This window comes from Branchiostoma belcheri, unplaced genomic scaffold, assembly GCF_001625305.1.
Source record: "Branchiostoma belcheri isolate BF01 breed outbred unplaced genomic scaffold, Haploidv18h27 scaffold19, whole genome shotgun sequence".
Classification (NCBI taxonomy): domain Eukaryota; kingdom Metazoa; phylum Chordata; class Leptocardii; order Amphioxiformes; family Branchiostomatidae; genus Branchiostoma; species Branchiostoma belcheri.
The window spans coordinates 691,346-709,074 of record NW_017803379.1 but is presented as its reverse complement, the minus strand read 5'-3'; the positions used below and the strand labels follow the sequence as shown (position 1 = coordinate 709,074).

Sequence of the window (17,729 nt, the reverse complement as noted above, 5' to 3'; positions counted from 1 at the left end):
AAGATGTTGATTATGTTAATAATGACTTAATTTGCATAATTAATGAGAAAATTTTATAATTATGTAATGATAACTGCCTGGAATTTCATACTTGTGGTATTTGAAAGTTAAATTGAGGTGAACATCATTAAACATAATTTATTCAAATCAGGACCTCATTTGCATAATTTATTAGGAAATGCTAGAATGCATTGTTTGTTAATATAAGACTGTCTTTTGGTTGAGATTATGATAAAATGATATAATTCATAAAAATTAGGTTCCTATTTCTTAAATCAGGGGGGAATAATCTAATCTAAACTTTGTCAGTCATAAAGATTAACATCATTTGGCGAAGGTATGAGATCGGGGAACTCTAGTTTTGTTATTATGATTATTACAATAATGCTTAAGTTCTTTTTGACCCCCAACACCAGTGTATATAACTTTGCTGAGCAAAATTATAAAATTGCACAGTAAGCCCCACAATCAGTAGGTTGTCGTATTTTAGAAATATGCTTAATTGAAAAAATAACTGTACATCAAAACACTTTCTGAGTTAACGATTTCTCAGAGTAAGAAAAAAATCTGTAGAATTATTTGACTAACCTTATTACTTGTGAACAAAATACATGTCACTATAGGAATTAAAGATACAGATTTTATATACAAATATTAGATAATACTATAAAATAGGAAACAGTAAGCGTTATAACACTACAGTGCATCGTTCTGATAGACATGGTCCTCAAAACTTCCACCATGTTGCTGTCTTGTCTCATTAACATCTTCATATACATGTACACTGTCAGACTGCCTACCTGGGGATGCAGCCCCACTTTCGCCAGTTGTTCCTGCTGGGTCTGTGACGCCACCTGCCTGTGTGCGAGGATGTGCCACGTTCTTGTAGAAGTGGTCGCCAGGGGTGTTTGGTGCTGATCCACGGGGTGCAATGTCCAAGTTATTGTCAGTTGCCGCCGCGATGTCAGACTGTCTACCTAGGGATGCAGCCCCACTTTCGCCACTTTGGTCAGGATGTACCAGAGGCATGTAGAAGTTGTCGGCAGGAGTGGTTGGTGTTGGTCCTCCGGCTGCCATGTCAGAGGAAGTTGCCACCAAAGTGTCAGACTGTCTACCTAGGGATGCTGCCCCACTATCGCCAATTGTTACTGATGTGATGCCACTTGCTTGTGTGTGAGGATGTACCAGAGGCATGTAGAAGTTGTCGGCAGGAGTGGTTGGTGTTGGTCCTCCGGCTGCCATGTCAGAGGAAGTTGCGGCCACAGTGTCAGACTGTCTACCCAGGGGTGCTGCACCACTTTCATCAGTTATGTTTGTGGCGCCATCTGTTTGTGTGTCGGAATGTAACAGGTGCATGTAGAAGTGGTCGTCAGAAGTGGTTGCTGTTGGTCCCCCGACCGCCATGTCCAGACTATTGTCAGATGGAGTTGTCACCAGTACCACGTCGGTGTTCGTGGTGTTCTTGGACGGAGGCACCATTTGCATGTCCTGTGCTGTATCATGGGTAGTAGTAGATGTAGTCCGCTGCATCCGCCTCAACTGAAATGGTATAGAAAGATATTTTAGTAACAAATTTAACCGTTCTTTCCTTTTTTCAAGAATACATTTAGTCATTTGAAATACGTAACTGGTAAACCTCAACTGTAGTTGTAGTTATATCATAACTTTAAGCAATTTTCAATGTTCCTTATTTGAAGTTTTCCCCTCCTCACCTGAATTGTTATTGACCTCGCACCCAAAGACTATAGTTTATCTGTCCACCATACCCAAATCGAAACCTAAGCACAAACGTTGTACCTTGCACATCACGATTGTTAACACAATGAACACCGCTGCGATGACGCTCACTGCTGCCAGAGATATGACCAGGGTTTGATCTGTGCCTGTGCCTCTTGTTGCAGAATCCTCTTTAGTTGTGACCGTGATGCACGTGTTGTTTGTTGCTGTACTTCTGCCCACTGTATACAGAGCGACTACACACACGCGATATGTTGTACCTGGAGACAAGTAAGATATAGTGTAGAAATTGACGCTTGGATGAATTAGTTGGATCCGCTGAACTTGGCCACTCTTTGTGTTCATGTAAGAGATCATGTAGCCCATGACATCGTTAGAGGGAGATTCCCATTGAACTGTCAATTCAGTGGCGGCTGTTGTGACCAAGGAGACATCTCTTGGTGGATAGAGGCTGGGGGTAACTGTTACAACAGTATTTTTTGTAGGCGAGGGAATGGTGTTTTCTTCTAACTTCGTGCTGGTGTGGCTGATAGCTGTCGATGTTAATATTAATTGCGGTGTTGTGGTCTGCTCGCAGATCAGTGACTGGGGATCCACTTGTGACAGTGACACATTCAGCAGGGACGGCACTGGACTCGATGCGCACTTAACCGGTGACTGACTCTCGTATGTCACGTCTGTGGTATTCATCCATTCTACAAGGCCTCGTAGCCAACAGTCACACCTCCACGGGTTGTTGTACAGAGTGACTTTTTCCAGTGCTGGCAGTGTGCCAAACAGCTCCGGTGGAAGGGCGGTGAGCTTGTTGCCATGGAGATACAGGAACCGAAGACGTGGTACGTCCACAAATGTGTCTGGAAGTAGATAGGCGATCTCATTGTAACTCAAATCTACATCGACCAGGCTTGGCAGGTTGACGAAAGCTAAAGGCAAAACGTTGATGATGCCGTTACCCCGTAACGTTATAACCGTCAGATGATCGAGGTTGGTGAACGCCCCTCTCGCTATAGTGGTGATCGGGTAATCTGTTGCATTCTTGTATGATCTACTGTAGTCACAGTTGTCGTCGTATTCGTTGTAATAGTAGTAGTAGTCGAAATAGTCTAAGTAGGAGTGGTCGTCCTCATCTATTTGATCGTAATCTGCCTGTGCTTTCACGTATTGGTTGCAAATATCTGGATTCAGAAGGTTTTTCAGGTCGTTGAAATCTCCCGACTGTAGTACTTGTATTGGGTTCCCACCAAGATGGATTGATTTGATAGATGGCGGCAAGGTCGGTACGGTGGTGAGTTTGCATCTGACTAAACTGATAACATGTAGCTTGGGTATGTGGACAAAGAGGTCATCCGTTAGGTTTCCTAAGGGGTTGCCGTCAAGATACAGCTCTGCTAGATTTAGAATATAAGAGAAGGCCCTGGCATCGACGTGACGTATGTTATTGTTCTTAAGATTCATCTTTTGAAGATTCGACAGGTCCATGAAATGGACTCGTGCTATATGGGACAGAATATTGTTGGCAAGATTGAGGGTTTCAAGACTGAATAAACCAATGAATGCACCATCATCGATGTTGGATATGGAATTCGTCTGAAGATTGAGGGTTTGAAGACGGGATAGGCCAATGAATGTGCCATTCTCGATGTTGGATATAGAATTGTTTTGAAGATTGAGGGTTCTAAGACGGGAAAGACCAATGAATGTGCCGTTCTCAATGTTGGATATTAAATTGTTGTCCAAATGTAGAGAGGAAAGACTTCGTAGATTCCTGAGACTGTCCCTGTTGACACTTATAATGCCACAGTTGCGAAGATACAGATTTGTTAAATTAGTTTTAGGCGGTGTGAATAGAATACCGGATATGTTGGTTAAGAGATTGCCGTCTAGATACAGGGAGCTAAGTCCAGGAAGACCGGTGAAAGTGATACTGTCAATGCTTGTTATGCCACAGTTCTGAAGGTACAGGTATTCAAGATTGGACGGGCCAAAGATAAAACTGATGCTTGGCTGTGGTATAGTGTTGTTGTTGAGGGAAAGCTCATAAAGTCTGGACAGTCCATTGAAAGTACCGTTGGGGATATTTGAGATGACATTGTTATCGAGATGTAGACGTCGAAGATTTGATAGATCACTGAAAGTACCGATGTCGATAGTTTTGATGGCGTTGTTACGAAAATACAGACGTGAAAGATTGATCAGACCCGTAAAGGTGCCATAATGGATGGTGATCACAGTGTTATCATCGAGATTTAGAGTGCGAAGTTTGCCAAGCCCACTGAAAGCACCACTGTTGATGGTTGAAATGTCATTTTTTTGAAGGTCTAGTACAGAAAGACTAGACAGACCACTGAAAGTGCCACTGCCAATGGTTGTAATGTCGTTGTTCTGAAGGTACAGATATATAAGAAGGGACAAAGCACTGAAAGTGTCACCGGCGATAGTTGTTATTTTGTTGTTACGAAGGTACAGATACTGAAGACGGGACAGTCCAATGAAAGTGTCAATACTGATGTTGGTTATGATATTGTCATCAAGATTTAGTTTCCGAAGATTGCCAAGCCCACTGAACGCAGCACTGGCGATATTTTCAATGTCATTATTCTGAAGTTCCAGAGTTAATAGTCTGGATAGATTACTAAACGTACCACTGACGAGAGTCGTAATGTCGTTGTTCTCAAGGTACAGTTCAGAAAGACTCGACAGAGCACTGAAAGCTCCACTGGCGATTTCTGTTATACTGTTGTTTTGAAGGTACAGATGAAAAAGACTGGACAGACCACTAAACACTCCATTGGCGATATACTTTATGTCGTTGTTTTCAAGGTACAGATACCGAAGACTGGACAGACCACTAAAAGCTCCACTCGTGAGAGTTGTTATGTCGTTGTTGTGAAGATTCAGTTGACGAAGACTGGACAGTCCATTGAAAGCTCCACTGGTGATATTTTTTATGTCGTTGCTCTTAAGACCCAGTCCATTAAGACTGGACAGACCACTAAAAGTTCCATTGGTGATATTTGTTATGCTGTTGTTGTAAAGGTATAGATACCAAAGACTAGAAAGATTGCTGAAAGTACCACTGACAATATTTGTTATGTCGTTGTTATTAAGATGCAGGTAACGGAGACTGGACAGACCACTAAAAGTTTCATTGGTGAGAGTTGTTATGTCGTTGTTGTCAAGATACAGATACCTAAGACTGGACAGACCACTGAAAGCTCCACTGGTGATAGTTGTTATGTCGCTGTTGTCAAGATGCAGATACTCAAGATTGGACAGACCACTGAAAGCTCCTCCTGCTATACTTGTGATGCCACTATACTGCAGATACAATTCTTGTAGCCTCGGGAGACCGATGAAAAGGTCACTCGTGACACTTGCTATGCCACGAGTATGCCGAAGATATAAGGATTCAAGGTTTGGCAAAACGACTCCAGTGATGGTAGTTATGACGATTTTGTCGAGTACCAATTTATATAGGTTTGGTAGACTGACGAACGTGCTACAGGAGATACTTGTGATGCCATTGTTACGGAGATTAAGATTCCAAAGCTTAGGCAGACCGGTGAAAGCACCACTGGTAATGCTTGTGATGGAATTGTGCCCAAGGTGAAGAAATTCTAGGTTGGATAGACCGACGAAAGTTTCATTTGTGATGTGGCTGATGAAATTGTAGTAGAGATAAAGGCATGAAAGCCTTGATAAGCCATGGAAAGCCCCACCGGAGAATTTTCGGATGCGGTTATGACCAATATACAGCTCCTGAAGATTAGATAGCCCGGAGAATGTTCCGTTGGTGATGACGGTTATGAAGTTGTTTTCCACATAGAGGTCCTCTAGACTTGACAGGCCGATGAAAGCGCCATTTGCGATGCTGCTGATAAAATTGTAGGAGAGATCCAGACCATAGAGGTTGGATAGTTCGTTAAAAGTGCTACTGGGAACATTTCTGATTAGATTGTTTCGAATGTCCAGCCAGTCAAGATTGGACAGCCCGGAGAATGTCCCATTGGTGAGGGTGGTTATGAAATTGTTGTCTATATAGAGGTTCTCTAGACTTGACAGGTCGATGAAAGCGCCATTTGTAATACTGCTAATGAAATTGTAGCCGAGATTTAGAAAATAAAGATTAGATAGGTCGCTAAAAGCGCCGCCCTGCATCATTCCTATTCTATTATGACTAAGGTCCAGCTCCTGAAGACTGGAGAGCCCGGAGAATGACCTGTTGGTGAGGGTGGTTATAAAGTTGTTGTTTATATAGAGGTTCTGTAGATTTGAAAAACCAACGAAAGCGCCATTTGCGATGCTCCTAATGAAATTGTAGCCGAGATCTAGATGATGGATATCAGATAGGTCGTTAAAAGCGGCAACGGGGAGTGTTCTGATGAGATTGTGACGAATATCCAGCCTCTGAAGACTGGACAGCCCGGAGAATGTCTCATTGGTGAGGGTGGTAATGAAATTGTTGTCTACATTGATTTCTCTTAGATTTGACAAGCCAATGAAAGCACCATTTGGGATGCTTTGTATTAAATTGTAGCCGAGAGAAAGTTTAGTAAGGTTAGATATGCCGTGAAAAGCACCACTGGGAATTCTTCTGATGAGATTGCCACTAAGGTACAGCTCCTGAAGACTGGACAGCCCCGAGAATGTACCGTTGGTGAGAGTGGTTATGGAATTGTCGTCTAGGTTGAGGTACTGTAGATTTGACAAACCAGAAAAAGCGCTGGTCTTAATAGTTTGTATAGCATTGTCGTACAGGTATACCGATGTTGCTGTATTGGGTATGTTGTCTGGAATGGATGTGAGTCCAAGGCGATCGCAATCAATATCTGTACCAAAACATGAACACGATTCCGGACACGGTACAACGGGGGAGGTCAGCAGCACGAGTAACCACACGGCAATCACGGTCACAGTTGTTCTGTTGGGGACTGGGTTTACAGTCGTCGCCATCGTAAGGTACTCAGTCCTGCAACTGTCCGACATCTAAACATTAGTTGTATAGATTTAGGCTACACTTTGCATTACTCTGTCAGCACACAAGAAAAAAAGATTCTTCTCCCTAAGGTATTGTGATGTCGGATGAAAGTTTTTGAGAATACAACGTCTGAAAGGTCTGTATGACGCATACCGACAATAAGTCCGCCTGAACAGAGTTGACATTCCACAGTACACGCTATGCCTGCGGCCCAATGTACCCCGATCGAAAAATCTGTGATTCTTGCCTGATGACGAGTTTAGCAAGACTGACCATAAAAACTATTGCCATGACAACGGTTGGTTATCATTTTGTTATTGCCTTGTTGTATGTACATGTTATTTGATATCATATCGTCTTTTGTGTGGAGTGCTACTTGAAATATTATATTTTAACTTGAGTATCAAACTGTGACTACAAAAATGTACTTCACAACCACCTGGGGCTATACCAAGTTGTCCTACAGGATTCCGTGATCGCTGCTAGATATGAAATTACCAATCCAAGGACATCGTTTTGTTCTAAACATCGTTGCAATTTTTGAATGTACATGTAAATGTAATCCAACTAACTTGCTTTTATTTCTAGATCTACTACAAATATTGATTTAATGTTTTTGAAATGTTGTTGGTGGTTTGTCACCATTTTAGACGTGTACACAAGGTGTCAGATCAAAGGCCATGCCAATTTAGTTTCTTGGTTTTGGCCACATCGTTTTTTCTGATTTGCCAAAATGCATGCATGATCCAGGTTGCGAATCAACCACAAAATGCTCATATGTTGGCACCAGCAGTTGTCATAAAATTCCCTTGACGTCATACTTGTTACAGATTTTCCATTCATCAATTTCAGTGATTTGATCAAATCCCATATTCATTGTTTGAACTATCAACTAACCTACATTGTTGACTTTGTGGCTACTTGGGCAAAATTTGGTGCTAACACAGGACGCATTGGCCTGCTTTTTTTGCCCACATTGATAGCCTACAAAATCCTTCAGTCTAATGCAAGTGGCAAAATAGGACACGTTGCTGCTACTCATGTTTTCTTATCTTACTTCAATTATTGAGAATATTTGTAAGTGTGGTTGTTTTGAATTGTGCAAACAAAGCTGTGTCAATTGTACTAGCCAGCTCATTGCCTACAAAAGTCTTAAAGGCTGCTGTAGTTTTTTGTACATTCCCAAAACGGTCTTGGATCGAAAAATTCAATAGAATTCAAAACTACACCAAAATCTAAGGTACGATCAGGTACTCTAATGACGCATGCGAATTAATCAAGCAGAAGCCTGTGCTCTAAAAATACTACTACCTGCAGGGTACATCATATTCATTGGTCTTGACAAGTCTGAAATCCTTTTGTCTTTGGAGGACATGACAGATTGTTAACAATAGTTCTGTATGTCTACAAGTATCGTAACTAGCAGAAAGATAGATAGTGGCTGCTTGGAAACATTCTCATCCCCAATGAAAATGTAACACACTAAAAATATGTAGCCCCTACAGTCTTTGTCCTAGCAATAACTCTTCTAATATAATTCGCTTAATACAGACATAGGTCGACAAATACCCCGAAAATATAAAGGCACTAACACATGTTCTAGGTATAGATTACAAGCAAATCAATGGAGACTTTTGCCTGTCAGAAAATAGATAATGAGTCAGACTGACCTGGTGAGGACCTCTCCACAGCCGCTATTGTCATCAACTGCGCTGCTTGGGGGGATGGCGGCTACATAATGATGACCAGTCCAACAAGTTGTAACGGCTGACAGCTATTGGCCTTGGCCAGCCCAATAAGAGACTGGCTTAGGTGAAACCTTTAGACCTCGCATTGGGTAAATTTTTAACAAGAACTTTAAAAAGCGTCATTTTATGGGTTAAAATGAGAAAAATTGTAGAACAACTTTGATTCATATATACCAGTAGTAGTGCATCACATTCCTTCTGTATTGAGTACATCTTCACGTGTGGTTGAAGAAAGTAGCCATTATCTTTGCACTAAGAGTGCATCTGAGGCTTCCAAAGAGAACTGCACGGTTGTGTAAGACCTATTCTCTGCCACCCTACAGTGTACATGTAAATCCTGCACCATTTGAACATGATAAAACTGGTCACTCAGGACACATTTCTAAACATACAACTGACCAGTACGAACATTAGTTTGTTAGTGGTAGAGTGTAATTGTGAAAATTAAGACTAATCTCCAAGCAGGTCTTTTGGTTGGGGTAAGACAATATCAAATATCCAATTGGATACAGACTGGCCAATTTGATATTGTCTTACCCTAACCAAAAGATCTGCTTGGAGATTAAATTAAGACTACAAACAGACTGACTTGTCAAACTACTTACTTTCTCAGTACTTATAGACTAGTAAAAGGGAATCTGGAAATCTGGAAATATTTAAGGGATAATGACCCGCCCCAAGGTGAATATGGTGTGATAAAGCTTTGTCAGTTGCAAAAACCACCGAATAAAGCCACCGAATAAAGTCGATCATTAATTTACAGGGAAATCACGAAGCGTTCATATGCCATAGGTTTATGGCCATATGATATTTTAGTTTATAGGATTCAAGTCAAGTATCTGTTATGAATGTCTTTCCATTGTTTTAAATTTAATACATGAAACTGGTACAGCTTTTGCCATTTTATTGGGAACTTTCCATACAGATTATGTTATGAACAATAAACATTCAGTCTTTATGTTGACTTGCCTCATGCCTTTGATAAAATGAATTGTACCATATTGTGTTATTATCATGATAATTACAATATTACAAAGGTTATTTGCCTCTATCCAACACCTATATTTTTTAGGAAACTGAAATTTCAAGCAATCACCTACACCAACCTACACCAATCTAATCTGTAGGTTCTCTTGTTTCTCTTGTGTTAGTAAAATGCTGAACTAAAAAATTATATGTACATCCCAAATTAAGAATTATTTGATTAACCTCATTGTGTGTAAACAAAATAATGTATTTTCACAATGGATGCCCTAAAAAGGCTAAAGGGATTAGAGCTACAGATTTTATACACAAAAAAGGTAATACTAGGAAACAATGTAAGACGTTAAGAATATAGTGGAAAATAATTAATTTTTATATAGATTATATGCCTTTCCTTTCCAGAGCTTACTTTACAAAGGAGGCATGACTACTATTTGTTATGTTATGTTATGTTATCTTAAAGGGAAAGGATGGTTGGGAAAATATTTAGCTAGTCAAATCCGTCACTGAAATCTCTCTAAACTCGTATGCTTTTAAGTTTAGCCTGTACAAGGTTACGGTTCTTACACATTTGCCCTAAACAAACACCATACAAGTTACAAATGTACATCATTTTGGTTATTATATGCATTACTTTTAAGTACTAAAGCGACATTGCGAGGGTGTTGAAATGAACCTGTGCATTTGTGTGTGGCGCTTTCTTAACCCTCCATTAGCAACATACAAGAATAGTTAAAGAGTTTGACTTGTTCCAACACAATAAGGAGAACTCACCATAAATTTTCGGCTGATCCCGTCAACCTTCGTCAGATTTGTGATGCAATCGCTGACTTTCCGGAAGTCGGAAACGTGATGACGTCAGGAGTGCATCAAAAGTGGCGGGAAGACGGTATCTCCCACCATCACGGTTCAGAGAGGGTTGGTGGGCCCTGATGTAAACTGCCTCCTTCACGCCTCTCACAAAGTAATCCTGCTCCGTATCTAGAATGCGCACCTTGTCCAATGTAACTGTATGTCCGGGGGACTCGATGTGTATGTGTTGCGACACTTCCGATGTGTTTGAACTGGGGCGCCTGTGTTCCAGAAATCTAGTCTTGAGAGACCGTTCTGTTTCCCCTATGTATGTCTCTGGGCAAGGTCCTCTGATATTTTGACCTGCGCACCGAATGTGGTAAATCACGCCACACTTTTGTTCTTTGGGGGTTCTGTCTTTGGGGGCCACTAATAGCTGTCTTAACGTACGGGTCGGTTTGAAACACGTTTTTAAGCCATGTGTCCCGAAGATTCTCCGTAAAGCTTCAGAGGTGTTCTTAACATAGGGTAGGACGACTAAACCTCTGTTCTGCCTCGTGGAAGAGTTTGACTGACGGTTTCTATCAGTTGTAGAACGTTTGGGAGCAGTTGCCTTGGAAACTGCCCACTTGGGGTAGCCACAGTTTAGCAAGGCCTGAGTGATGCATTGGACAAGGTGCGCATTCTAGATACGGAGCAGGATTACTTTGTGAGAGGCGTGAAGGAGGCAGTTTACATCAGGGCCCACCAACCCTCTCTGAACCGTGATGGTGGGAGATACCGTCTTCCCGCCACTTTTGATGCACTCCTGACGTCATCACGTTTCCGACTTCCGGAAAGTCAGCGATTGCATCACAAATCTGACGAAGGTTGACGGGATCAGCCGAAAATTTATGGTGAGTTCTCCTTATTGTGTTGGAACAAGTCAAACTCTTTAACTATGTATTCTACCAACACAGATGAGCTTTCATTCGAACATACAAGAATGTAGTACAAGATCAATTATGCAGCTAGACTAAGTCTTCCTGGAGTTATAGAACTTAACAGTACATCATACAGATACACATCAAAATTGAAACATTATTTACATATAACTTATGTCACAAAGTAAAACGTGACCTTAAAGTAAATGTTATAACACTACAGTGCATCGTTCTGGTAGACATGGTCTTCGACATTTCCTCCAACTTGCTTCCTTGTCTCATTAACATCTTCATATACATGTACACTCTCAGACTGCCTACCTGGGGATGCTGCCCCACTTTGGCCAGGGGTTGCTGCTGGGTTTGTTACGCCTCGTCCCTGTGTGTCAGGATATACCAGATGCATGTAGAAGTGGTCATCAGAAGGGGTTGATGTTTGTCCACCAGCCGCCACGTCCAACTTGTCGTCAGGGCGAGTTGCCGCCACGCCGGTGTTTGTGACCGGAGGTGTCGCCGTTGACGTCGCAGTTGACGTCAGTTGGATGTTGTGTGCTGCATTGTGGGTAGAACTGGGTGTAGATTGATGCATTCGCCTCAACTGAAAAGGTACGCATAAATCTATTTCAGTTACAAATTGAATGGTACTTTTCTTAAGTCCAGCTGGTACATGTATAAGGAACTGTATGCAGAGCATCGGTTGCTTCTCTCCACATATACAGGGCTTGTTGCTAAAATCCACTACTAGTATGCCATTTGAAGCACACAACTGGTTATAGATCTATCGTAGATGGAATTAAAATTCATCCACCATACCCAAAGTGAAGTCTACGCAACCACTAAGTCTGAAAAATGTACCTTGCACATCACGATCGTTCCCACGATGACCACCGCTGCGATGACACCCACTGCTGCCAGGGAAATGACCAGGGTTTGGTCTGTGCTTGTGCCCTCTTTTGTTGTGACCGTGATGCACGTGTTGTTTGTTGCTGCACTTCTGCCCACTGTATACAGAGCGACTACACACACGCGATATGTTGTACCCGGAGACAAGTTAGATATAGTGTAGAAATTGACGCTTGGATGAATTGGTTGGGTCCTCTGTACTCGGCCACTCTTTGTGTTCACGTAAGAGATCATGTAGCCCATGACATCGTTAGAGGGAGATTCCCATTGAACTATCGATTCAGTTGCGGTTGTTGTTACCAAAGAAACATCTCTTGGTGGAGAGATGCTGGGAGTAACTGTGAAAGCAGTCTTTTTTGTAGGCGAGGGAATGGTGTTTTCCTCTATCCTTGTGCTGGTGTGGCTCGTAGCTGTTGATGTTAATTGCGGTGTTGTGGTCTGCTCGCAGATCAGTGACTGGGGATCCACTTGTGACAGTGACACATTCAGCAGGGATGGCACTGGACTCCATGTGCACTTAACCGGTGATCGACCTTCATATGTCACGTCTGTGGTATTTATCCACTGTACCATCCCCTGTAGCCAACAGTCACACTTCCACGGGTTGTTGTACAGAGTGACTTTTTCCAGCGCTGGCAGTCTCCCAAACAGCTCCGGTGGAAGGGCGGTTAGCTTGTTGCTATGGAGATACAGGAACCGAAGACGGGGTACGTCCACAAATGTGTCTGGAAGCAGGTAGGGGATCTCATTGTAACTCAGATCTACATCCATCAGACTCGGCAGGTTGACGAAAGCTCGTGGGGAGATGTAGATGATACCGTTACCCCGTAACGTTATGGCCTTCAGATGATCGAGGTGGGTGAATGCCCCTCTAGCTACTCTGATGAGAGGGTAATCTGATGCATTCTTGTATGATCTGCTGTAGTCACAGTTGTCATTGTTGTAGTAGTAGCCATAGTCGGAGGAGTAGTAGTAGTCCTCATTTATTTGATCATAATCTGCCTTTGTGTCCTTGTATTGGTTGCAAAGATCTGGATCCAGAAGGTTCGGCAGGTCGCTGAAATCTCCCGACTGTAGTATCTGTATTGGGTTCCCACCAAGATGAATCAATTTGATAGATGGCGGCAAGGTCGGTACGGTGGTGAGTTTGCATCTAACTAAACTGATAACTTGTAGCTTAGTTATGCGAGAAAACAGGTCGTCCGTCAGGTTTCCCAAAGGGTTTCCGTCTAGGTACAACTCTTTTAGGTTAAGAAGATCAGAGAAAGCTGTGGCATCAACGTGACGTATGTTATTGTTCTTAAGATATATCTTTCGAAGATTATGCATGTCCGTGAAGTGGGTACGAGCTATGTTGGGTAGGAAATTGTTGGCAAGATTAAGTGTTTTTAGACTGAACAGTCCATTGAATGCGCCATCAGCGATTTCGGATATGGCATTGTTCTGAAGATTTAGGTTTTGAAGACGGGATAGGCCAACGAATGTACCATTCCCAATGTTGGATATGAAATTGTTGTCTAATTGTAGATAGGAAAGACTTTGTAGACTCCTGAGGTTGTCATTGTTAATGCCTATAATGCCACAGTTCCGAAGATACAGATTGTCAAGATTAGCCAAAGGCAGTGTGAAAGACATACTGGAGATGTTGGCTAAGATATTGCCGTCGAGGAACAGAGTGCTAAGCCGAGGCAGACCGATGAACGTGCCACCATCGATGCTTGTAATGCCACAGTTCTGGAGGTTAAGGTATGTAAGGCTAGACAGGCCTGAGAAAGAACTTCCGTTGATATTAGAAATTGGATTGTTGTTGAGATGTAGTCGCTGAATATTGGGCATATTGGTTATAGTGTTTATATAGGTTATAGTGTTATTGTTGAGAGAAAGTTCATGGAGTCTGGGTAGTCGGTTGAAAGCGCCATTGGTGATAGATGAGATATCATTGTTGTCGAGATATAGACGTTGAAGATTCAATAGACTACTGAAAGTATTGCTGTCAATAGTTTTCATGAGGTTGTTACGAAGATACAGACTTGATAACTGGAGCAGACCTGTAAAAGCACCATCAGGGATGTTGATAAGACTGTTATCATCTAGATTTACTGTTTGTAGATTACGAAGCTTACTGAAGATACCACTGATAGTTGTAATGTCATTGTTACGAAGGGACAAATACGAAAGGCGGGACAGTCCAATGAAAGTGTCATTACTGATGTTGTTTATGACATTATCACCAAGATTTAATGTCCGAAGATTGCCAAGCCCACTGAAAGTACCACTGGCGATATTTTCAATGTTGTTGTTCTGAAGTTGCAGAGTTGAAAGACTGGATAAATTACTGAAAGTGCCATTGATGAGAGATGTAATGTCGTTGTTCCCAAGGTGCAGTGTATAAAGATTTGACAGACTATTGAAAGCGCCACTGGTGATATTTGTTATGTCGTTGTTCTGAAGATACAGTCTACGGAGACTTGACAGACCATTGAAAGTGCCATTGATGAGAGTTGTTATGTCGTTGTTCTGAAGATTCAGATACTCAAGACTGGACAGACCACTGAAAGCTCCACTGGTGAGAGTTGTTATGTCGTTGTTCTGAAGATTCAGATACTCAAGACTGGACAGACCATTGAAAGCTCCACTGGTGAGAGTTGTTATGTCGTTGTACTGAAGATGCAGATAACTAAGATGGGGCAGACCACTGAAAGCGCCGCCTGCAATATTTTTGATGCCACTGTACAGCAGATACAGGTTCTTAAGCCCCGGGAGACCGGTAAAAAGTTCACTAGTGAGCCTTGTTATGCCACTATGCCAAAGAAATAAACGTTCAAGGTTGGGCAAAACTATGCCACTGGCGGTTTTGTCAAGTATCAAAGTATGGAGATTTGATAGGCCGACAAACGTGTTACTTGGGATGTCCATGATGCCATTGTTACGGAGATTCAGCGTTTGAAGGTTAGGTAGACCAGTGAATGTACTACTGGTGATGTTTGTGATGGAGTTGTGTGCAAGGTGAAGATATTGTAGGTTCACAAGACCGAAGAAAGTGTCATTTGTGATGTTTCTAATGACATTGTAGTCGAGATAAAGTGATGAAATCCTTGATAGGCCATCAAAAGCACTGCCGGAGATTCTTCTAATACGATTATGACGAATGTTCAGCCTCTGAAGACTGGACAGCCTTGAGAATGTACCGTTGGTGAGGGTGGTTATAAAATTGTTGTCTACATAGAGGTACTGCAAATTTGACAAACTGATAAAAGTGCCATCGGGGATCTTTCGTATGTAATTGTGACGAATGCTTAGCCTCTGAAGACTGGACAGCCCAGAGAATGTACCGTTGGTGAGTGTGGTTAAAACATTGTAGTCTACATAGAGTATCTGTAGATTTGACAAACTGATAAAAGTGCCATCGGCAATCCTTCCTATGTAATTGTGACTAATGTACAGCCTCTGAAGACTGGACAGCCCGGAGAATGTACCGTTGGTGAGGGTGGTTATGAAATTGTAGTCTACATTGAGGTACTGTAAATTTGACAAGCCGATAAAAGTGCCATCGGGGATCTTTCGTATGTAATTGTGACTAATGCCCAGCCCCTGAAGACTGGACAGCCCGGAGAATGTCCCGTTGGTGAGGGTGGTTATGAAATTGTTGTCTACATCGAGGTACTGTAGATTTGACAAGCTAATAAAAGTGCCATCGGGGATCTTTCGTATGTAATTGTGACTAATGTACAGCCTCTGAAGACTGGACAGCCCGGAGAATGTCCCGTTGGTGAGGGTGGTTATCAAGTTTTTTTGTACATAAAGGTCCCGTAGATTTGACAAGCCGGTGAAATCACTGTTTTTGATGGTTTGTATAGCATTGTCATACAGGTTTACCGATGTTGCTGTATTGGGTATGTTGTCTGGAATGGATGTGAGTCCAAGGCGATAGCAAGAAACACGTGTACCAGAACATGAACACGATCCCGGACACGGTACAACAGGGGAGGGCAGCAGCACGAGTAACCACACGGCAATCACGGTCACAGTTGTTCTGTTGGGGAGGGGGTTTACAGTCGTCGCCATCGTAAAAGTCTTCGAACCTGCAACTGTCCGACATCTAAACATTACTTGTAATAAAAAGATTCTATCAACATTACTAGTTATTGGTAGTAAGAGAGCTTGGGCAGTTTATTCGTTAGAAAGACTGCCAAATTATTTGATGTTTGCACTGCATCGCTGTGAAAGATGAAAGGTTGTATTAAAATGCGAAGGCTCGACAGAAATGATATGTTGATCAGCCTCTTATTGGTTATTAATGATAACAGTAGATTGTACATTCTTATTATATTACACTTTATTATACATTCATTTCCTATCATGCTGAGTATAGGCATACAAATACAAATTAAAGTAGAAGTAACACACATACACATACACATTGACAAGACTAATACTAATCTCAAACATGGATTCTAAAACAAATTCTAATACAAAGATTCGGCTTCTTCCAGTTTCTTGGTGATGTTAGATAGATATGTTTGAGATGGGTTTAATTAACATAGACTGGTCAAAACTGTAACAATTTTAGAAACTATGAATATTAAAAAATGAGTACTATTTGTGTTACAGATATTTGTGATATTCATTTTTCTTTGATGCAAACAGCCCGGCCGGGCCCCAGTTTGGAAATGTGACCTCAGCATTATGCACTCAGTGTTACAAATTGCGTACTAGCTAGAGCTGGTCTGAAAGACCTGTTCGTGTCAATATGGTCGTCTGAATAGAGTTGACGTTCCACAGTTCACATCAGCGGCCCAAAATACACCAGTCGAAAGATCTGTGATTTAATTATTTCTGTCTGATCATGACGCGGAGTTTTAAAAGCTGTAGCTGCTACGCGAGCACCTGAGGCTAGCGCCAAGTTGTCTGACAGGATTCCGCTTTTGCCATCAGATATGAAATTACTAGTCAAAGGGCATCTTTTTGTTCGAAGCCACAAAGCGTAAAAGCACTGGCAAAGTCGCGGTTCAAAACAAATCTGGAAATTATATATCCCATAAACTTTAAGTTGGATCCTTTTATCCCTGCACATTGATTTCACATTGTTTTGTTGTTGCTGTTTGAGGAACTTCTCTCAACCTGAGAAAATTTCCTCGAAGTCAACACAGGAATTTTCAGAGCCTCTTTTTGATCATCGATCAGCTGGCTGACAAATCTCTCACCATGCCTGCTTTGCCAGACTGATACAAACCTATCAGCATACGTATACAATTTAAAGTCGCACAAGTAGCTATTTTTAAGTGGATTGAGACGTGTATATATTATAACATGCATGCAAGTGGCAGATATAGGATATCAATACAGGGTTTCTTCTACTCCGAGAATGTTTGCAAGTATGGATGTTTAAGCCTTCTTCAGCAATTTAAGTACTAGTACTTCACAACAACGTGTATGAATTATCAAAAGAGCTTCTGCTCTAATAGCTACGGGGTAAATTATGATGAATCCTGAGTAGTCTGAAATCATTTAGGTCTTTGTTTCTAAAAACAACATAACTGTGGATAACGTTACGTCAACGAGTATCATAACTAGTGGAAAGGAGCTGATTTGAAACATTTTACCCCCACACAACAATAAATGCATGACGATGTAGTCCTTAAATTACACATTCTCCTTATTTCA

The 17,729-nt window shown here is 41.7% G+C and overlaps 2 protein-coding genes across 2 annotated transcripts; both read right to left on the bottom strand.

Moving 5' to 3' along the window:
• Positions 1-365: 365 nt before the first annotated feature.
• Positions 366-6,690, bottom strand: LOC109467736 (chaoptin-like). Its single transcript, XM_019765787.1, has 3 exons — positions 6,597-6,690; positions 1,798-6,065; positions 366-1,539 (listed from the first exon to the last, which is right to left on the bottom strand). The coding sequence occupies exons 1-3, from the start codon at positions 6,688-6,690 to the stop codon at positions 697-699; spliced, it is 5,205 nt and encodes a 1,734-aa protein (XP_019621346.1). The 3' UTR covers positions 366-696.
• Positions 6,691-11,226: 4,536 nt separating this feature from the next.
• Positions 11,227-17,626, bottom strand: LOC109467849 (toll-like receptor 6). Its single transcript, XM_019765943.1, has 2 exons — positions 12,018-17,626; positions 11,227-11,760 (listed from the first exon to the last, which is right to left on the bottom strand). The coding sequence occupies exons 1-2, from the start codon at positions 16,170-16,172 to the stop codon at positions 11,380-11,382; spliced, it is 4,536 nt and encodes a 1,511-aa protein (XP_019621502.1). The 5' UTR covers positions 16,173-17,626; the 3' UTR covers positions 11,227-11,379.
• Positions 17,627-17,729: the final 103 nt, after the last annotated feature.

Excerpts from the sequence above, each read along its gene's own strand:
- LOC109467736 (XM_019765787.1), bottom strand. The coding sequence starts at position 6,690 with ATGGCGACGACTGTAAACCCAGTCCCCAACAGAACAACTGTGACCGTG. Across the intron at positions 6,066-6,596 it reads GACCTCCCCCGTTGTACCGT|ATCTCGGCTACAATTTCATT; the intron begins GTCCGGAATCGT and ends TCCATCATCTAG. Across the intron at positions 1,540-1,797 it reads TAACAATCGTGATGTGCAAG|TTGAGGCGGATGCAGCGGAC; the intron begins GTACAACGTTTG and ends ATACCATTTCAG.
- LOC109467849 (XM_019765943.1), bottom strand. The coding sequence starts at position 16,172 with ATGTTTAGATGTCGGACAGTTGCAGGTTCGAAGACTTTTACGATGGCG. Across the intron at positions 11,761-12,017 it reads GAACGATCGTGATGTGCAAG|TTGAGGCGAATGCATCAATC; the intron begins GTACATTTTTCA and ends GTACCTTTTCAG.